At 34.2% G+C, this 24,319-nt stretch overlaps 1 protein-coding gene across 1 annotated transcript in view; it reads right to left on the bottom strand.

Annotated features, from left to right (window-relative positions):
• LOC117342848 (alkaline ceramidase 3-like) overlaps positions 1 to 17,738 on the bottom strand; it is a 32,467-nt gene extending 14,729 nt beyond the window's left edge. The window contains exon 1 of the mRNA XM_033905123.1: positions 17,588 to 17,738. Coding sequence (XP_033761014.1) covers positions 17,588 to 17,681 — 94 coding nt within the window. The 5' untranslated portion in view covers positions 17,682 to 17,738. The remainder of the gene's footprint in view (positions 1 to 17,587) is intronic.
• Positions 17,739 to 24,319: the final 6,581 nt, after the last annotated feature.

The raw sequence follows: 24,319 nt of genomic DNA, 5'->3' as shown, positions 1-24,319 counted from the left end.
CTGTAAATGTCACTATTTAGGCCACCCCAATCTTAAGTTGTAGGTGTTACGAAACATAACGGTCGAGACTACAATGTCAAAAGACAAACGGGCAGACCTTGACATATATACATCACACCATTAATTAATGACATGACGATATTGTCTGGGATGTGACATAGCCCATTGTTGTAAATCGGTGGAACATGTACACTGTTTGTTTATTAGGTTTATGGTCCTATGAGTAGCCTATTTAAAAGTTCGGGTAATATTACCAGGCGTGGATTTTACCGGATAGATATACAGCATGGTATTAGAGACCTATATAACTATATATTACAGGTCTCTGATTTTATGTAGTATTTTAAATATTCATGATGGTATGAACACAAATCATGTATCCATTACATTCACAATGAATCCTACCATTAATATATATACAAGATGCCCAGAGGGCCTGTAATCTTGATATTTCAGTGATTATTTCAAAACATTCCTATTTAATTTATATTACAAAAACTTTGCCAGTCTGAGATCTACTATACTCAGTAACATGAATTACAGTCAACACTTAATTTCCTTTAACTTACACCTAGCTTTCTAATTTTAAAAATATTTGACATTTGAACCTTAACAAAATCTGCAAGAAAGCAAAATATACATTATACATGTATTACGATGTTTCATTCCACCGCCATATCTACTGTGCTAATGGAAATGATTATACCAGTATAATACTCATACTGTTAGCTTTGATTTGATTTATTTAAACCTTAATTACCTCCCCCATTAAAAACCAGGGTCATTATATAATTAATTGTAAAGAGATCCATTGTCCTTCACCACTGGACCTAAATGACCTTGACCTTTGACCCAGTGATCTTAATCTCAGGTCAGTTGACTCCTTGTTTACTTCTGACACCTTGTGTACCTATGCTATAAAAACCTCCAGGTTGAATGGCCCTAAAAATTGACTACCTGTTTTCCCCATTGCATGATCATAAAAGTTAAATTTATTGTGAATCTTTTCTCTTATTTCTAGTAATTTAATTCTTCCTAATGTCTTCATTGACTCTGCTTCACTTTTAGCTTTTATGAGACATACCCAAGTCTATGAAGTTGGTAGTTTCTTTACTCCTGCTTAACACCAAGCATTTTGGGAGTGGGACGACTGGTTCGCCCGTTTTCAGTATAATGTGTCCAGGTGGGGTGTCCTGCAGGGATGTCTTCAGCAGTGTGCTTCACTGAGGTAGCACTATAAGTTTGGCTTCAGTTCCACACTATCGCAAGGTGTTTTTTATTTTTATTTTTGTTTAACGTCCTATTAACAGCCAGGGTCATTTAAGGACGTGCCAGGTTTTGGAGGTGGAGGAAAGCCGGAGTACCCGGAGAAAAACCACCGGCCTACAGTCAGTACCTGGCAACTGCCCCACGTAAGATTTCGAACTCGCAACCCAGAGGTGGAGGGCTAGTGATAAAGTGTCGGGACACCTTAATCACTCGGCCACCGCGGCCCCACACTATCAAGGGGGGGGGGCAAACATTAACATACGGCAGCCTCTCAAAACACATACACTCGCCTCAAGCATACATATCACATGTCCTTAAATGACCCCTAATGGCTGTTGATGGGACGTTAAAATATACAACCCAACCATAAAATGCATAATGTACACTAAGTGTTGCTAAACTGAAGATAAATATGTGAATTTTGTGGTTGTCTGTGTTTGGGACTACATTGTATATGATATATAATTTTGAGGTTGTCTGTGTTTGGGACTACATTGTATATGATATATAATTTTGAGGTTGTCTGTGTTTGGGACTACATTGTATATGATATATAATTTTGAGGTTGTCTGTGTTTGGGACTACATTGTATATGATATATAATTTTGAGGTTGTCTGTGTTTGGGACTACATTGTATATGATATATAATTTTGAGGTTGTCTGTGTTTGGGACTACATTGTATATGATATATAATTTTGAGGTTGTCTGTGTTTGGGACTACATTGTATATGATATATAAGTTTGAGGTTGCCTGTGTTTGGGACTACATTGTATATGATATATAATTTTGAGGTTGTCTGTGTTTGGGACTACATTGTATATGATATATAATTTTGAGGTTGTCTGTGTTTGGGACTACATTGTATATGATATATAATTTTGAGGTTGTCTGTGTTTGGGACTACATTGTATATGATATATAATTTTGAGGTTGCCTGTGTTTGGGACTACATTGTATATGATATATATAATTTTGAGGTTGTCTGTGTTTGGGACTACATTGTATATATGATATATAATTTTGAGGTTGTCTGTGTTTGGGACTACATTGTATATGATATATAATTTTGAGGTTGTCTGTGTTTGGGACTACATTGTATATGATATATAATTTTGAGGTTGTCTGTGTTTGGGACTACATTGTATATGATATATAATTTTGAGGTTGCCTGTGTTTGGGACTACATTGTATATGATATATAATTTTGAGGTTGTCTGTGTTTGGGACTACATTGTATATGATATATAATTTTGAGGTTGCCTGTGTTTCTGTATGATATAAACAAGTTAACAACTGTAGTACATGTCCGCCTTTCTATTTATCTCCCAGCTTTAGACAGCTGTAATTATTTGGCGACCCCTGTCCACAGGAAGTACCAATTACACTCTGTTACTAGACTGACACTAATGATGTGAAGTGAAATCATCCTCTACAAATGTCAGCCATGTCGTTAAATTTGTACATATTTCTGCTGAAGTTATCACCAGTAAGTTACAACCAATGAATTATACTTCTGAGATGTACTTCAAGGTTCCAACTCATATAATTTATCCGACAATAACACCATGTCTGGTAGTACTCCCCCCCCCCCCCCCCCCCCCCCCCCCACTTCCCTCTCCCCCCCAACATACCCCCCAAAACAAAAAAACAAAAAAAACAACCCATTGTTATAAATGAAAATGTCAGAACACAGTAGTCAGTCGAACAGCCAGTGTGACTAGAGAAGTGAAAAGAGTCTATTTCCCTCCTCAAAGGAGAAGAAATAGAAGCCAGAAATTTGGAATTATATATATATAGATAATTTTTCTTTACATTGCCATATATAATCTGACAACTTATTACTCCCTAAGCATGTGTTATGTACTAACTCATACAGTACAAAGTACAATATTATCGTGAAGTAACACCTAACCTATGTCACCGATGTCTGTTTCAGTTCAGTAAACCACTTATATAAGATTCTCTGTTTTGCTTTTGATGATAACTAAGACAAACTGTTGTATTTATAGTAAAGAACATGTCTGGTAATAAACACAGGGATTTTCCCACAATTTTTCAACTCACTACAGGGTCCAGGGTCCATTGAATTGGGAATTTCTACGTGACAAAATATGACATTGCATGGGAAAAACAAAAAATAGTGAAATTCATACTTTCATTTTTTGTTTAGTTTTGTTATCTGTGCTATTTTTTCAAAATTGCATTAATATAGGTTTTTGTATATAAAACATACTTAAACATTCAAAAGTGACTTCAAAATACGGAATTTTCACAAGATTTTTTTTAGGGGAATGGGTCCTTTTAACGGACCCTGTTTCAATTGTAGGAAAATCCCTGAAACATATATACAAATGTCTTTTGCAGTTTAACTACTAAAAACCTACTATTCCACTGACAAGTTCAAAAAAGCCCACACAATCCTAATATAAGTAATATTTTCAGTCAAAGTTTATCAGTTTTCGACCTGGGCTTTTAACAGGATATATAAGGTACGTAGGTATTAGCTAGCTTCTGAAAAGTACTTTATACAATGAATGTCGCCCTTTGAGGTAAGAACTGTTGGAAAAGAAATTTAAATAAAATAAAATTTCAATACTTGTCTCTGTCTTTTATCTTATATATGCACAATCATTCAGTCATAGTCATAGTCCTCTTTGGTGTCTTAACCAAAAAAATAAATGATTGAATTTTGTATAAAATGTGTAAAGAAGTAATGTAATTATATGATTTGCATATACATATGTACTTATATATAATTAGTAAGCCTGAAGTATGCATGATTGTAACTGAGGAACAGAGGTTGTTATATATTATTTATTTCAATGCCTTCGATGGTGATCAAACCGGGGCCCAGGCATACTGTAGTCTTAATTACATGCTCTACCGGTTGAGCTAATGAGTAATGATCTTTAGCCTGGAGTCAGTAGGAAGCAAATAGTAATTATACTAAGGGTACAATATCACAGATTCATTATTTTTCACATATAGTTCAACAGAAGTGCTTACAAATGACATTTAACTTGTCTATAACTTTCCAGGAAAGTATTTCAAAATTAAACACTGAAATCTATGTCGTACATAAAACTATAGCTACTTAATATCACAATTGATCATAGTTTTTTTTTGTTTGTTTTTTGTTTAACGTCCTATTAACAACCAGGGTCATCTAAGGACGTGCCAGGTTTTGGAGGTGGAGGAAAGTTGGAGAACCTGGTAAAAAACCACCGACCTATACGTTCAGTACCTGGCAACTGCCCCACGTCACTGGGTGATAAAGTGTCGGGTCACCTTAACCACTTAGCCAACACATCCCCTGTCTGTAGATAACAGTACTAGTTGAAGTATAGATAATATGTTTGTTGGATTTATCGCTCCATGAACAGCAAGGGACATTTTGAGTCAGCCCTTGTAGTAGCTGGTGGCTACCTCACTAAATAACATACTGCAGGATGCCTGTCACATGCTAGTCTGTGAGCAATTAATTATGGTAATGAGTCTTCACCAAGGACAAAACAGCATGTTCTTAACAAAGAGACACTTATGATGATTTGTCTTCATTCTTACAGGTGTTTGAGTAAATGACATGTTTGAACTAGCAATCAAATTTCTTGGCATAGTAAGCAAGTTCTGACAATATACATAGTAACAGATTTTTTTCATACAATGAATATTGTGGTTCAAAAACAATTGGAAACAAGCCAAACATAATTTGCATTTCCCGAGTTAAATATAGACTGAATTAATCAAATCTTAAGAGTTTAAAAGATTTAAAATCATAATCATAGTCAAGTTTAAATGAAAAGGTTCACCATAACCTAGGTGTATATATATAATAAGTATGCGTACGTATGAACCAATATTTTTCTAAGTACATGTACTCTTGTGAAGCTTTCTTTAAAATTCACTTAAATAATTAAGTCTCAATATTTAAACCACGGAATCTACATGTAATTCCAAATCCATTCAGTTAAGTTACCATTAGTATGTAAGTCTGTTTCCCCTATTGTGCCCTAATGGTCAGCCTCTGCAGCCCCAGGGGAGCAACATCCTCTATTCATACAAATTTCTTTAATTGTCAAATAAATGCTTCAGTCAAAATTGAATACATCCCATTCCGTTGATTAATGATTTAAATTATATACCTCTTTAAGATCTATTTCCCCTATGGAGCCCAGCCCCTCTGGCCCAGGGAAAGCCAAATAAACCTTCCATTAATACAAAATCTGGTCTCCCTCGCCCAATAATGCTCCAGACAAGATCTGATGGAAATTGATTCAGTTGTTCAGGACCAGTTAGCGATTTAAACGACATATTGACATACAGCCGACAATGAGCCGTGACATATATTAAGCTGGGACCATTCCTTTTCCTGAACATTGTCACAAGACAACATACCACAAGGTTTACGTACAAAAATGTAGCTCTTCATTCAAGTGGGTCGGAAAATTTGGAATTGATTTTTTAAAAGTAGGTCAAAGGTCAAAGGTCAAGGTTAAGGTGTAAGCAGGTCCTCAAATGTTACGAGTACCAATGGAAAGGTCTTGTCACAAGAAACACATGTACACATGTCAATTAATATAATCAACCTAAGCTGTATCCTCATTAGTATTGACACAACACTGTTTCATAACGAAAATCTTAAACCTAGCTATCTATACCTACAGTGGCCATGCACCGGCGACGCCAGGGGTATATTTAAGCAATAGTTCCCCTGGTCTTCGTCCCTGTGAGCTAAAACTGTTTTTATATTCACAGAGTTTCTCAGGTTTGTATAAATTGACATTTTGTATTGTGATCTAAATCTGTCCCAATTTTCACACTATGACAATATAGATGTACTATATATGTATATATGGCACTCTATGAGAAGTGTTTGTGTGATAAACTGAAGAATCCAGAGAAAAAAAGACAGCTGTTATCAGTGTCTATCAATATTCTTAAAGGTCTCTCCTACACGAGTTTGGGGACTATTTGACCTTTTGATAACTGAGAGTCAGTTTCCTTTCTGTGAGCTGTGGGAGGTGAAATTAACAAATCGTACAAATTCCCGGACAGGTGATGAATGGTATTACAAGTATTCAGTTATTAACTATCCAAATCATATTAAAACACAATATTTACTGTGTGTCTTTTTTCAATTTAAATAAACAAAGAATAAGATGAAAACATTTTATTCCCAATTTAACAAAATATTTTTGTGACTTTAGTGACCTTCAAAATTCACATACTGCTTCATTTCATAGTTTGATAAATGAACATAAAATATATTGTATACCAGTACCATTTCAGAAAATGGCCAAATTCAACAGCATTCATGTTTAATTAATTTGTTTTAAGGAAAGTGTATATGTACTGAGCAAAATTCCACTTTCTCACTTCACAGTAAAACCCTATTGTTAGCTGGTAATAGTGCCGACATATATTCACCAATATCTGTACATCTACAATGTATGACTTCAATGGTTCATTTAAGTGTCCCGAAATCTTTTTGTCTCAACAATTTGTCACCCTCATTATCAAACAATAACATATATCACATGACCTCTTGGAGTAGGGAGTGGGATAATTGCAGAACAATAAAATGGCATTATTTTGTATAATTATTATTATGTGCGTTTAATTATTACAAGACATTAATTGGCATAAGTAACTGGCTTATCAGTAGACATTAGGAATTTTTACCAGGCATGGGCTTATTTCCAGACAGAAGGCTTATAATTTTCTTGACATGGCCCATTGCTGGACTTAGGCATAAAACCGCATGCAGACACAGGCTTATTATAATTACCAGACACAGAGACTTATTATAATTACCAGACACAGAGACTTATTATAATTACCAGACACAGAGACTTATTATAATTACCAGACAGACTTATTATAATTACCAGACAAACAAAGACTTATTCCCAGATAGGGGCTTATTACCAGACAGGGGCTTATTACCAGACATAGGCTTATTATCAGACATGGGCTTATTATCAGACATGGGCTTATTATCAGACATGGGCTTATTACTAGAGCTGTGTATATTACCAGACACAGACTTCTTACAAGGCATGTACTGACTATAATTATAACCAGACAGGTGTCCCTCATGGGCTTATTTCTTGGCATGGACTTACTGTCAGATTCATACAATATACTTGTTTGTTTTTTGTTTAACGTCCTATTAACAGCCAAGGTCATTTAAGGACGTGCCAGGTTTTAGAGGTGGAGGAAAGCCAGACGGAAACTGTCCATGTAGGTTTCGAACTCACAACCCAGAGGTGGAGGGCTAGTGATAAAGTGTCGTAACATCTAAACCACTCGGCCACCGGCCACCGCGGCCCCCTCATACAATATACAATGTGTTAACATAAAAGTATACCTTTGTACCAAATGTACACCACGAACTTGACTTTATATTTCATTGCCTGGCCGTGGAGTCACCAATCCTTATCCCCAGACACCCCATACAGTCAGTGTAACCATATCTTACTTCTGATGTCTTTGGATCAGGCAAAATGGCAGAGGTTTATAAAATCCAAACAGATTACAAGCTGCTATATGCAGAAGGCCCTGGAGTCTCATCTGTATAGCTCTGTATATACCACATCTGTCACTGATAATCAGATATACTTAGCTGGTATCATCACTCAATATAATCATTAGTTATCGTCATCACCATCAAAATAACTTCTGTGCATTTTTGATGTCATGCACTTCAAATAGCGACAGTCTGCAAGAATTCAACACTTTAAAAGTGTCATTTTATTGTATATGTGTATACGTCTGGTTGAAATGTACTTTTATATATTAAAGCTGATGTGTGGATTTATGACATTTTTTTTTCTCCATGAATATTTAATGATTTTGAAAACAGATAACCGGTGAATTTATTCGTAGGTACTGATTTATATATAGTACCGTATTTATACAATGTTAAGCCCATGTCCAGTAATAAACCCGCCCAAGTAGAATGAATTTACAAAGATATGGATATAGAGGTAATTTTAAGGGTCAGAGACAGATTTATTTTACACCACAGACCAAAAATCATTTCTCAACATCTTCAATTGACCTTTGATGACTAAAAGCTAGCTACTGTAGCATTAAATCATTGAATCACTGACATTGCTAGTAAGTCATAGCATACATCTAGGTACTTGTATGTGGTAATTTACCACCCAGAGGTAAAATCCAATATCTACACAGAATATTGTACATATCGAGGATATTGGTTTTGACATATACCTGGTAGCTCTGGGTGCTAATTGCCTATATATAATGGTCATAGTATATGCATTTGTATATTCATTTAAACAAAAATGTATTCTTTAAAATTCTTGAGAATTTTCCCAAGAAAATGCTGACACTGCAATTATTAAAACACTTCACTTAAATTCAAAGTGCAAGGATTTTGCCAGGTGAGCTAAAGGTGATAAACCTGCTCTATAACGGCCACCTGTATGTATAACGACCACCTGTATATAATGACCACCTGTATATAATGACATGTATATAATGCCCACCTGTATATAACAACCACCTGTATATAACAACCACCTGTATATAACAACCACCTGTATATAACGACCACCTGTATATAACAACCGCCTGTATATAACAACCACCTGTATATAACGACCACCTGTATATAACTACTTCCTGTATATAACGACTACCTTATATAACGATCACCTGTATATAACGACCACCTTATATAACGACCACCTGTATATAACAACCACCTGTATATAACAACCACCTGTATATGATGACCACCTGTATATAACTACTTCCTGTATATAACGACCACCTGTATATAACTACTTCCTGTATATAATGACTACCTTATATAACGACCACCTGTATATAACGACCACATGTATATAACGACCACCTGTATATAATGACCACCTGTATATAACGACCACCTGTATATAACGACCACCTGTATATAACGACCACCTGTATATAACTACTTCCTGTATATAACGACCACCTGTATATAACTACTTCCTGTATATAACGACTACCTTATATAACGACCACCTGTATATAACAACCACATGTATATAACGACTACCTTATATAACGATCACCAGTATATGAGACCACCTGTATATAACAACCACCTGTAAATAACGACCCCGTATTTTGATATCGACTGTATCTATTAAAATAAATTTTGAGAAAAACACATTTATATCTGATCATCTAAAGCCATCAGAACGTGGAAGATTTCTACACATTTAAGATGGTGACGATTACGTAATTTGAGACACAAATGAGTCTGCTCCGAACTTTAAGTTATCCTATAACTTATAAATGTATACCAAGCTAACACGCATATATATCTGATGTACACAGTAAAATATTATCATCCCCCTTATAACTTAATTTATTGAAATTATTTTTATGGGCAACAAATTAATTCAGTCACATTTTCAAACAGAAAACAATTTCATAATTTGCCACATTTTCAAACATTTTCAAACAAAAACCCATTTCATAGATTAAATTCTCACATTTTCAAACAGAAAACCATTTCATAAATTGCTACATTTTCAAATAGAAAACCAGTCCATAAATAAACTCTCTTGTATTCTGTAATGTAGTCCATGAGGTTGGCAGAAAATCTTTGACACAAAAAATTAAAGTTATATATAAGTGGTACGTGGGTGACTGTTTGATGATGAAATAGGAATTTGGTAAAACTGCAACATACATGGAAGGATAAAATATAGACTGTGTACAACACATGGGTTTATTTTGAGACATACAGCATCATATAGTTAACACATGGTTAAACGATTAAAGATTTAGATATCAAATTAAATCCTTTAATTTCCTGAAAATAGTTTTATGTTGTTGAAAAGATAATGACAACTATGTTTTTTTCTTTGTTGTTAATTTGGTTTTTTAAAGCCGATAAAGTTTTATATTAATGCATGCTGGCCTATACTGTATATATATATATATTTGTGCGTGTATAAATGGAATCGTTTTTAATCCAATTATGTTTTGTCTCATATCATTCCATTCATCTTTTGTTCTGTTTGGTTGGGTGACCAAGATACTTACTATACGAGTAAATCTGGTATGCTTGCCAAGATAATCTCCGCCCCGAAAAACACCGAACTTAAATACCAGCTAGTTGCTTGCACGGACTTAAATCTCCAGGTCACGATTTGTGCACGTGTCTTTATTTTTCTAAATCTGTCTTTAAACTGTGACTCAGGGTTCAGGGTAATTTAAATGTGTTTTAAGTTTTTCGTATTTAAAAAAACGGCCATTACTAATTGGAGATGTCTGTCGGCTCATGGCCATTCATATTTCATAATTAACTCGGGGATGGTCCGTAAAAGTTCAGACAAACCAAATTGTTTGCTTCTGGCCTGTTTTATATTAGGTCAAGAATATACATTGTATATCACTAATTATAAACATGTAATTCATTTGTTTGTCCGTTAATTAATTAAATACCATTGTATCAACGCGAGTATCAAGTATGTACCACTGTGAGATCAGAACAATATAAGCCAAAATTGGATGCCAATGTGACATGGATTCTTATATAAATATATAAAAAATATGGAATTGAAAAATTACAAGAAGAATCGTCTAATCAATTACCACATGTACATGTCTATTTATATACATGTAATGTCATGGTTACACATTCTGCTAATTTTCAAAGTGATCTGTTTAAAAAGTCAGTTGTACTGAAATAAAGAAAGGGTAACAATTAGCTTTTTTCAAATTTGTTGAAGCAAAATGCTGCTTAGGAAAACGCTACAATATTATTATTGAATACCAGCTAACATGATTATAAATCAGGCTCAATATAATGATTAAGTTTTAAATAGATCTACTCAAAACCAACTGAGAGGAGATCAATCCCAGCCCTGACCAGTTCATTGTGAGGATATAGGACGACTTAAAGAGAAGGTTGATCCCCCTGACCAGTTCATTGTGAGGTAAAGCCGACTAAGAGGATCGAGATAGATCGCCCTGGTGCGGATGGAGGGATGGACAGATATGGTGTCTTTCCAATATCCTCTTTCCATCTTCGATTGAGAGGGATAACAAGGTTGTTTTGTAAAAAAAAATTGCAATTAATTGAAAAAAGGAAAACTTCTAAAAGAAATTTAAGAGAGAAAAGTATGATCTATTAAATACATGTATATGACCTGCAGGTAAGTTTTCTATATAATTGTGACCTAGAATGATATACAAAATGTATTGCAGCTAGCTCTAAAACTTTATGCAGGAAACAATTTGACATAAAAAAAATACCTATTTCTGCTGGCCTTATACCAACCCTAGATTTTGTGCCTAATTATGAAGTTTTATAGTAAAAACTGTTTAGAAATTAAAAAGACTTCTTAACTCACCTGACCTATTTTTTCTGATGTGTTAGTGAAAGCATGTGTATTAATTTGTTATAAAATTAGGCCTTTTGTGAAGTCTGATCATGATCTGTTAAGTGTTTTCCTATAGGAAGTGCCAGATGAGATTTTTGTGTTAAATTTCTAAAATTAGGTACTTATAATCTATTATTAGAGTCAGACATTCATTCATGTTTAACTTGACTGGAGAAATTGATGTTTCTCAGAATTGTACAAAAAATTGGTAAAGATCGATAAGAAGTACTTTAAACAAACAGTCAGGATAACTGTATATTTAACCTGCCTGTATTCGCCCAACAGACATATGAAAATGTACAGGTCTGTATAATTACTTTATAGAATCTGAGATACAAGGAGCTGCAGGTGAATTAGAGTTGATAAAAGAGATATGTCACCAATTTTGATTACCAAATATTTCATCCTCATATATATATATATATATATATCTGTATATGTAATATGAATAATCTTTGCTTGATTCTTATAATTACAGGACTGAACGTACAGAAATATCATTCAGGAGAATATATTTATGATATGACAGAGAAAAGGCCCACTTTTGGAGTAACATTCTCTAGCATTCTATCAACCTAACCATGCATTATTTACAGGACCACCAAACTTATGATCTAAGTATCATCATTTTAGCAGTTTCCATATCGCCACAGAGAATATGATAGACATACAAAACAACACTGTAATTCTAACTCATATTTGTGGAAAATATTTCAATCTAGGGACAATTTAAGATTCTAATAAAACAAAACAATTTCTATACATACATTGGATAATAAATGAGCTACTTTTCATAATTGTGTATTATAATAAATAGTGTTGTTTCATAATAAATATAGCATTGTTTCATAATAAATAGCATTGTTTCGTAAAAAATAGTATTGTTTTATAATGAATAACATTGTTTTTATAATGAAAAGTATTGCTTAAGTGACCTGCTTTGTGTTAATTACAGCCTTTTTTTCTTTTTGACATTTGTGGCATAGATTAATACCTCCATATCTAAAGTTGTTCAACAAAGCCAAAATGTAAAGCTATGAAAATTGAATGCAAACTTCTGTGCATCTCTACTGAACCTACAAATAAAACTATTCTATAAGCACAATTGTAAATCCATCCTGTACGTGATGACCGGTTCTTAACATTGCATGAGCATCACACATCCTGTAGATTACAAACAATGGTCCTCGTCAGTCAGTTTAACACATGGATCAATAAATGCAGAACTGATTATTCAATATACAGTATTTAACCTATAATAAGCCCATCGGACAAACCGATAAACCTTGATTCAATGTAGGGGTTGTGGTAATGTTCTCAAACAGATAAACCTTGATTCAATGTAGGGGTTGTGGTAATGTTCTCAAACAAATAAACCTTGATTCAATGTAGGGGTTGTGGTAATGTTCTAAGCCTACATTCTCTGCTCTTTTGTTTGAGTTGAGACTCTGGGGTTTCCAATTATGAATTTATGAAATGGGGCTACAGGCATGCATGATAATGAAAATGTATAGCATTTAATAGTTGGTAGCAATATTATCAAATGGCACCATATAAACATGGGTAGGCTTAACTTACTATTAGGCATGGGCTCATTGTCAGATATGGGCTCATTGTCAGGCATGGGTTTATTGTCAGACATGGGCTTATTGTCAGACATGGGCTTATTGTCAGGCATGGGCTTATTGTCAGGAATGGGCCTATTGTAAGTAATATGTGGTTATCATGATATGAACACACAAGCATGTACCCTCTTTACACAAGCAATGAATAACAAATAGCTCAATTGATTGAATCTGAAATTCATTAGAGGCTACACATGGTCTAGTGGTAGGATGCAGGGCTACATGACATCATGAGAGTCACTAATTTCAGTTCCCTCCATTTTTTACATCATATAACTCAGAAAACTTGCATTTTGATAAGTTTTAAAGTCATATGGTGATCAAAGGACAAATCAAATAGACCATGTGTGAGCCATGCATTTTGTTGTGCCATTTTCAATTCATGACATCATAATACATAATTTCACATTTCATGGATAGAGTTGTGTTTAGGTCTGTCATATCACAGGTCATGGATAGAGTTCCAGTCTTGTGTAGGCCAAAATCTGACATCACGATCAGTTTCCTCATTGAGACAGCCAATCAAAATTCATGCAGGGTATATCATTACTAGTGACATTATTATATATGCAAACATGTTACATGGACAAATCTAACCTTGATTATGTAATTAATTATAATAAAACATTACATTTACCGGTACGTTCCGTGTACCAAAATGTATTACGGAAGTATATATGTGTCTCTTTCAAAGTGTAACACATTATCAATAACAGTAGGTGTCAGCGATCGGCTAGGGAGGGATTACTTTAAATGTCTGTCTATGTATTTGTACACAGGATCTAACATAATCCAAAATCGATGTGATTTTGACATAGAATTTTAATATTTTTCTGGATTTGTTTTCTTCATCTCGTATATCTATAAACTGAAAATCCCACAATCTCAGAAACAATTAAGCATTACAGTGTATAATTAATTTACAAAACTGTTATTTAAAACTTTAATTTCATTTGTTTATAGATATTTTCAATGAATTCATGAAAATGTAAGCTATAAGCTTATGCAATAAATATCTGGGTGTATCATATAATATCCTGTTGGTCTGCTAGGTAAGTCCATTCCTGTGACAGCTGGTAGGTATTTAAAGTGAGTTAGTATATTCAAATAATGAATAAAATGAAATAAAACAAAATTATTCGTTTTTTACTGTTATGGAAAAATATAATGTTGATGTTGTATAAAGTTATTACATGCATCATTGATGTTGTAGTAGCTTTTTACAAACCACAACTGTTGTATCAATTGCGTACATGTACATATATTCATATGTCCCAACATACAGTTTACCTGTATCTCAGGTATACAATCAGATTTTATTTTCTGATAAAAGCCAACATCTACAGAAGTGCCAGTGTTAGATGTAGGATGGTATTTACAAGGTAGTAATTTATGTAATTGATTTATTCAAATCTTGATCTACATACATATATGTATGAATTTGAAATATGTAGGTATATATATATATATATATACATGTATCTGAATCATATGTTGGTGGGTATGGATTTGTTTATTCCAGTTGTACAAACATGTACATGTAAATGAAAGACCATTACTATCATGTCTTGAATTTTATTTTCTATTTTTTCAAATTAGCTTTCTGGTATTCCACATAATATATATATATATAGTATTCATAAATTATGAATTTGACAGAAAATTGATCTGATTTTTTTAACTAATATTTTCAAGTGAAATAAAATATTCTTTATATTTGGTATTTAATGCTGCACACTGATAATATACTGGAAATGTAGGATTTGTATGCTTTATTATTTTTTATTAATATGATACATGCATCTTAAATTTTTTTTTCTCATAAATATTCATGTATCTTAACTATGTACATGAATGTTGTATTAATTCAAAGAGTGAGAATAACTTTCCGAAGAGATCAATTAGCTGTAGTTAAAGGCAAAATAAACGATTGATTAAATTGATTAACGGTACAACACTACACTCTAAGTCTATATATACAGAGAGATTAAAAGTCCTGCCCATTAAAATGTCTCCCGGTCGCTGGTTCAGGTATTCAGCAAGATTAGTGGACTTTAAAATCCAGTATGATCAATTATTTATAAAATACCTTTAACAGATTCTAAAGACTTCACCATAATTTCCAGGCAAGTTTAAATACGAACTGGACAAAATGGCAATATTGACTTATGCTTGTCGAGTTATTGATTCCTGGACTCTGGTTATGCTCGAGTACTCATCAATGAATGGAACCCAGCACGAGGGATATAGTAGGGTGTATGCACCATGCTGCTATATATAGCCCGTTACATCTATTGACCTTTAAGGCTATGACATTTCACATTCTCAATAGAAGTTTAAAAACCACTATTTGCTCACATGAACAGTACATTATTATTCTAATGAATACAGCCTTACAGGCACACACAGGACTCGCAATTCAAATCAAAATCTCAGCTCGGAATAAAGTCCAAGTATGGGTCGTTCATAATTAGCTTTATTATGATTTTACAGGTAAACAAATCAACAATATTTGTTTGCCATGGACACAACTGTGAGGTTATGCAAAACAAAAATAACTAATGTGTGTAGTCTGTATTTATAAATCCATTGGCTACTTTTATACTATGACGATATATACATATATACATTGTACATACATGATATAAGCGATGTGCAATATCTTTCATGATATATGGCATCAATCATACAATTGAACTTTCACTCATTCAAGCAGAATTATCCCCCAGTTATAAGCTTTTATTAAATATCAAGGACAACACATTGGATTTAAGTTTTCAAATCCGATTATAATCATATCATACATATACCTTTTCGTCAGATCTCTAAATATATTTCATGTAAATACATAGATTTATCTATGCTGTAAAGTAATGTAAAAAAATATTTTATTTTTATATTACCCTGCATATATAAACAATGTATATATGGTTTCTTCATTAAGTTAATTTCTGGAGGACTGTAAATTTTGAATGGACTTTCTAAAAAAACAAAATGTACTTTGTTTTTGTTTAACGTCCTATTAACAGCCAGGGTCATTTAAGGACGTGCCAGGTTTTGGAGGTGGAGGAAAGCCGGAGTACCCGGAGAAAAACCATTGGCCTTATGGTCAGTACCTGGCACCTGCATCACGTAGGTTTCGAACTCGCAACCCAGAGGTGGAGGGCTAGTGATAAAGTGTCGTACACCACTCGGCCACTGCGGCCCTAAAAATGTACACAGGTATTTATCTAAGCATAACTGCTGAATATGCAGTTTAAATTGTTAACAATGATTGGTAATTACAGAAGATGGTTGCATTTGATAGACAGATTATGCTTAATGACCTGTCAACATGCAGCTATGGTCATTTTTGGCCAAGAATATTAAGCTGGGATACACGAAATCTGAAAATAGTCAGGTTTTACAGGACATCCAGTTGTCGACCCTTTGAGAGTAAATTCCCCAAAATGATATATCACTCATGGGATTAAGCAAGGGACATGACTATTGGACATGTCTTGACGCTTCACATTTTTGAGAAATGGTGATTTGACTTCTGAAATTGCAAAATCTCAAGGGTCAACTGCATTCCATGGTTTATTGAATTTTAAAACTGTTGGAGTTAAAATCACATAATTGAAGCCTCTAAGTACATATAGGCTGTGGTTGATTTTGTGAAAGAGGGGCCGAGAGTATTCAATATAAAAATGGATGCATTAATGTCACTTTAATAAGCCAGGTTTAGTGGAAATTCCCTTGTGGTAGGATGCATGTCCAATTTAATAACAAAAAGGTTTCTAGTTCAAATATCAATGGTCACTGTAGTGTAGGCAGTTACTTTCCTTAATTACATCTTCCTGTTTCACAGAATGTGAGAATGTGAAGAGGAAAGTAAAAGTAGTGAGATTCAACAGTGGCAACACCATCAAGGCTATAGATCAGCCTCAGTGCAGCATGAAGTTAAACCGCATCACAAATCAGATACTATCCATTGTATACATGACAGTGTACCCCCGTACATGTGGGCCTATGTTGCTGCGCAACCATCCGATGTTTGTACATGTACCAGCTCACTAGTGCACGACTATATACAGATGAAGTACAATATATGCTAGACACGAAAAGAAAGGCATTCTGAGGTAATGCGGTAAGAGCTGTCAGATTATCATTAGCCATTCTTAGACATTCAGTCTTATGCAATACCCTATAGCAGAAAGGCTTATTTTTGAAACGGATTTCCGTCCGTTTCAATATTTGAGAAAATGCTGAAATAAACAAAATAATTGTACAACTTACAAAATTCTGCTATATACGGTGTTATTCTGTAATTTTCCTCACACCAATCGATTGTAGCCGTTTGTTTTCCCCAGTACCCTTCCACAGGTGCCATAGCTGGTGTGCATTTATGTATTAGATGTTACCTCGAGAGTTTTGTAAACAAAACGCAGTAAGGAGTATCGTAAGCGTTGCTTTAACCCAGACAAATCAAGCGGCGTGCCTAGTAGTTGACCCGGATCTAAATATATCGGACTTTAGAATTCTCCGCTTCGTTCCGTGTCTGAACACGTATATATTTTATTAATATATAGTCAGTGTTTTCAATATGCGATTCATTTAAGTAGTTAAACATCATTTTAATTTTAAAACTTTCAGTGGGCAGAATCGAAGTTACTACAGAGTGCAGGTATTATTATCACAATTTATTTTTTCCGTTTGTCAGATGGGGAGTGAGAAATCAACCTTTTGCGGTAAATTAAAACCACAGACGTACACTGTACAAAAACTGAGTAACATAAAATGGACAGAAACCTAAAGAGGATAGAAAGTATCTGTATGGATGGTTATCTCACCGACAGCGAGTGTTTTGATTGACACAGATATTCTCCCTTTCTTGGAAACTTAATTATCTTCATGACTAAAAATGAGAAAGGCCTACAATTTGATAATTAATTCCCATGTAACCCTTTTTGAGAATGATAGAATTTAAGAAATGCTCATAATGTTCGAAGATCCGATCTGGAATTTCATGATTAAAAAAAATCTAGCATTACATATATTTTATACTTCCTGTAAGAAAACAAAAATCCTTTACAATATGTACTCTCTCTATTCCTTATTTATTTTCTCATTGAACCATTTCAAAAATCGATTTAAAGAAATGCATCTGGGTTTTTTTCTTGGTAAAAGTACTTCTGTAAATACGAATAATGTATTTCACGTGGTGTTAATTAATTAATTGCTTATGTTGCAATAGATCCATTTTTTGAAAATGCAATATATTTAAACAAGTCTTCTCTACTGTATCTCAAACGATTTTGAAGTTACGCTTTGGACAGGGTAATATTTAGGCTTTTAACTATTTGTTTCCATATGGTAAAAGGAAAATAACGTAAAATGCAAATCACTCCCTGCTAAAAGACACCGCTAGACTACTTGACCGCTTCGGAAATGGTATATTTAGTTTTTGAACAATATCTAAGTTTATAGGCTCGAGTATGATGTAAACCAAAAATAATGTCTTTGGGTCACACTGTTATTAAGAAGTTTTTCGGCATATGCGATATAGGTATAAAAAAAATAATAGGCGTATAATATTCTTTTGGCCCCGGATATGACGCGACAGGTGACGTTACTGGTCAAGATGAAGTATGTGATTGGTCAATGTAGCGGTTTAAGCAAAATGCAGATATGCAGTTAAAAACGAAACAAAGATAAAATTGAATGCAAGCTGAATAAGTGGATGTATCTTAATAAAATTATATTCCTGATTCAAATGCAATCTTATTATCGCCAAAAATGATTCAAACTGATATGATTTTGTTATCTGTGCTGAAACACATTAGTTCGTTCATTTATTTCACCAGCAGTTTTATATTATAACCACCAGCATTAAAACTATGCCGTTTATCTTTTTTAAAGATATTTCTTGTTTTTTTTTTTTCTACCTTGGTGTATAAATGTTGTTGTGGTTGATCCAAGGGAGCTGTTTTTCCTGCTGGTGGTCATAGATGGAATGAATTTATCCATGTTTTTAGCTAAACTGTTTTAAACATGTCCCATTGTTCTTGTGTTTGGGCCCTTTTATTGAACTTATCTTGGATTTTTCGCGGTAGATCTTTAACTGTTTTGTGTAGATTGGCCCAGTCTACTTTCCAATACAGGTATTGTTTGCGTGGATGTTGTTGTTGTTGACAGTGAGGTTTTGTGTCCGGGTCTGTGGCAATCATAGGATGGTCCGATATCCATGGAATGTTTGTTTATGACTTTATTAATGATTAATTTGTAGTGAACACTAAGGTCTATTAGGTTGCTTTCTCTAGTGGTCTCGTCATGTACTTGTGTTAAATGTGCAGTTGTAGATACATCGATGAGGCTTGTCTACAATTCTTTATCTTATACTGTTTGATTTACAGTTAGAGTCCAAATTTACGTCTCGGCAGTTGAAATCTCCAGAAAGGAAAATGCTGCATTTACATCTTCATAAGTTGGCATATATACGGTGGCTGATTTGTGCAAACGAAATTTAAGTTTTGCTAATTTTCGTCTTTTCGGGGCGAAAAGACGGAAGGACGAAATGGCACAAATCAGCCACCGTACCTAGAGGCCTAATAAACAATATACAAAGAAAATTTCTGTTTTTGTTGAAGAGATAAAGAACCCAAAATTTACCACAGAAGAATAAGAAGAAACACAACAATTCCAAAAGGTCTTCTCACCAGTTGGTGAAAATCACTAAATCTCTAGAAATGAATTCTATCTTCAGAGTTAATCGAAGGGAAGTAACTCTTATAGATCAAAATGTACATGTAATAAAGATAAAAAAAAATATCAACGAATCACATAATCAGCTCTTTCTTCTTCTAGAAATCTACAAATGTCTAAAATAAAAACGTTTATTGAAAATAGTAAACACTCCCTTAATTTTTCTATGAAACATGGATATTTGCAAAAATAATCTTGAACGAGTTGTAGTATTTTTGTATTATCACATTTATATATAGATAATGGTATTCATCTCCAACATGTTACCACTTTATCTTGACGTGGAGTATCACTCCAATGTCCTGTTCCTATTGGAAGTTCGAGTTTGACTTAATACTTTTCAGTCTTTCTCGTTAATATTTCTTAAAATGAATTCATATTTGCATACCTTTTTAATGAATACCGCAGTGTGTTTTGCAATAGGTAAGTTAATTATACGCACAGTATCAGACGGAATGGAATATTCAGGGAGGTGCATATACGTCATGCACAGTCAACTGTTAAAATATATATTCAATTTCGGAAAGTGCGGTTAGCTACATATATGAGGTATGTGGCAGGTTTTGATTGAACATAGTGATATGGTCGCCTTCTAGCTTCGCTAGGGGTAATTTCCCTTAAAGGGACAATTTAGTCAAGTTTGTTTACTTTTTTTATCATTTCACACATTATTTCATGAAAGTGTACTTCAGTTCTCCTTATGAACTATCCTTGGTCATATATTGATACAAGTTTATGTTTTCCATGCGTTTTTTAATTAATTGTAAGGGGGGTCCTAATCGTATAACCATACGATTTATATGCAAATGAGCAAGTCGTCTCTATAGTCTCTCTACACACTTTGTATACATGTGTGCAAGCACAGCCCCGTCTCGTGACTGTAAACAACATTGGTTTGCATTTGAAGCTGTTAGCGGATATTTTAACTATAGGTTGCAGCTAGGTCTCGTACCAAATGTAGACAGTGAATGGATAAACAAAATATATGGAGAATTACTGTTAGGTCATGAATATAACAAATGTGAGTTTTTCGAACGTACAGTTGCGAGCGAGTTTGCCGAGACTTGACCTAGATCGGCCTACGGAGTAATGTTGAGTGCGATATTTTTGTTCTGTACAACTTCCATTATCATAATTCCATTCGTACTTGTTATAAGTATTGTTCTGATTACATCCTGGATGGAATAAATCACATAGATTAGTGTTAGCGTTTGTTTGCATTCGTACACAAATGAAAATACAATCTTTTTCTGCATACGTATCGGCCGTATACATGCATGTGTGTACACAATTACATGAACACGAATTCCCGTTCGGTGATCCAGGAATAAATGTTTGGTGGATTTGAATTGTAAAAACAATAAATTATTATTGAATCTATCAATTATAATACATGTAACAACTGTTTGCCACGCATGTTGTTAAATCGAAATCCAAAGAAATAAGTATACATCGGATCTACCGTGTCGTCACTTACAACCAACTCTGTTTCCGCCAGAGGGCGCAATTAACAAGTTGCACTATATTTGGAGCATAGCTATATTTGACGTGGGCTTTTCCCAAAACTTAAACTGACATAATGGACATTGGCTACGTAGCAGATAACTGTTGACCGCAGATTATTTAGTCTGGGTATATGTTTTATCGATTCTGCTTGAATTATAAAAAGGATGCTTGACTAAATTGTCCCTTTAAGCTCAGTCCGTAGAGCGGCGGACCAGTAAGCCGAGGGTCGCTGGTTCGATCCCCGGTGGAGGCACAATACTCTCTTTCCTGTTACAGGTATAATGTATATGATGTTTAAGCTATAACATACTTAATGGCCCATCAACACTATAAAGTATGGAAGGCTGTTCGTGTCAAAAACAAGATAAATTAACGTGTTAAAGACATTTAACTTGTTAAACATAAACTTAGTTTTGATGTGTTCAATTTACTAACCGTCAACGCTTAAATGTTTACTTCGCACTTAATGCGCTAAATTTTTACCTAGCATTTAACGCGTGCGATAATAGAACATATATTTAACACGATGCATGGAAAGCTTCGTAATTTAAACGCATCAAAAGTTTCAGCTATTGTTTTAACGCGTTAAAATGACATATGTCATCAGTACAGTATTATATTTTTTTTTCTTAAGTTCATACGGCTCTCCTTGTTGATTGCCATGTATGTTCTTCCGTCCGCCTGTCCGTCTGTCCACGACTGTTGTAGATACAACCAGTTACTTGTAGTAGTATTAGTAGTTTCATAGTTAGCTTGACATTACATTTCAAGTTGCAATATAAACGACGTGTGTTATTCATTACATTGTATATAATCTATATCTTTTGTCCAGCGGAACCACCAGATATTTTTTCTTGGCGATACTTCAAATTCTATTGTTCTAGCATAAGTTGTAGAAAGTAGGATGTTACATTTTGAATGTCAAGTTGAATAAACTAAACATAAATCATACAATTCTTTGTCAGTTAGGTAACCTAATTATTTTTATTTCATATCTAACATGTTTTACTTTTTTTTCAAATTTATTCATTATGAACGGCCCCTTTTGGACCACTAGTTCAGACCACCTGTGTGGCTCTAATATTTAGGGTGGAATCTGCCACTATAGGGCCACCACTATTACATGTGTATACATTATGTAATTAATAATTACGACACATGCGTGTTATGTTTATTGTTTTGTTGTTATACATGTATTTATACTGATGGGCTGTAAGTCCTAATTAAGTTAAATAAAAATTGAATTGAGTATGGCTGACGACGCCAGAACCAGATTACCAATCTTCACAGGGATGTCCATATTGACACTCAGCTGTATCTATGATATTTTCTCTATGCAGATCATAATTTAGACAGCTTGCTCAATTTCCGAGACGACAGTGAAGAATATCCAAATTTCAGTCGAGGTCCATAACTAGAAAGAAAGAAAGAAAGAAAGAAAGAAAGAAAGAAAGAAAGAAAGAAAGAAAGAAAGATGATAAGGATTGTAGTTTAGTCGTCGATTTTTAAAGATTACTTTTGAAGAAGTTTAAAAGTTTTTTGTTTTGTTTTGTTGTGTTGTGAAAATAATTCCAAAGTTTTGTTGGAAAATCACTGTTAGGGTAATTGTAAGGGAAACACGTTTCTCTCAGTAAATGTGTATTACCTGGATTATATGTCGTTTCCCCCCCGATATACCTTGGTAATAAGTTTGTGAGAAAATAAGTTTGAAATAATAACTGACGATACTTAACAAAACAGAGTCGAGAAATCAGGAACTTGAAAATTTCTTACAGTCTACTGTGTTGTACGTGTATTTGGACCTTCCCTAGTGTGGATGGCACATTTTGAGACGTTTTAGGGGGCTAGATTAAAATTCGGTAAAAAAATGACACCACCGGTGTTCATATATATATATATATATAATATATATATACGAAAAGGGAGGAAAGCTTTCTGTGACACACAAAAAAAATCGACACCGACAACGTTTCTCGATGAAAAAAAAGTTTGCTGAATGTAGAGAAATATGCTTATGAACGTTGAAAAGATGGATCTTTTCGTAAGTAACAAATAATCAAGTATTTTTTTTCTTTCTATCACACAAGGAGTTATATCCCTATAACGTTGTTGTGTTGTTTTCTCGATGTTGCCGTTTCAAATCAACATGGCTCCCGACTAAATAGGATATGCATCCGTGCTCACAGGGGGGATAACTCTTACAGACCTTCCGATTGGAGATCTTTTTTCTCGGGATGATGCATTTGACCAGTGTTTCATATCACATTAATACAGTTTCCCGTATATCACTATGTATTTTAACATATTTTTGTTTCTGTAAACACGCCAGTTTTTTTTGGTTTTTTCTCTCTCCACTTTTAGTGATACGAAAATCAAATCTGGTAACAGTTAAAGGGGCATTCCTTCGTTCGGACATCAGCAACATGCATAATTTCTATTGATGAAATCTATGTCCGAAACGATGGATTATATGATTTGTTTGTTTGTTTTTGTTTAACGTCCTACTAACAGCCAGGGTCATTTAAGGACGTGCCAGGTTTGGAGGTGGAGGAAATCCGGAGTACCCGGAGAAAAACCACCGACCTACGGTCAGTACCTGGCAACTGCCCCACGTAGGTTTCGAACTCGCAACCCAGAGGTGGAGGGCTAGTGTTAAAGTGTCGGGACACCTTAACCACTCGGCCACCGCGGCCCCTCATTATATGAGTGCCTGAGTCTACATGTAATGAAATCAACGCCGAAATGTACAAGACAAAGGCG

This window comes from Pecten maximus, chromosome 14, assembly GCF_902652985.1.
Source record: "Pecten maximus chromosome 14, xPecMax1.1, whole genome shotgun sequence".
In the NCBI taxonomy this organism is placed as follows: domain Eukaryota; kingdom Metazoa; phylum Mollusca; class Bivalvia; order Pectinida; family Pectinidae; genus Pecten; species Pecten maximus.
This window is presented reverse-complemented; position numbering and strand designations above follow the sequence as displayed.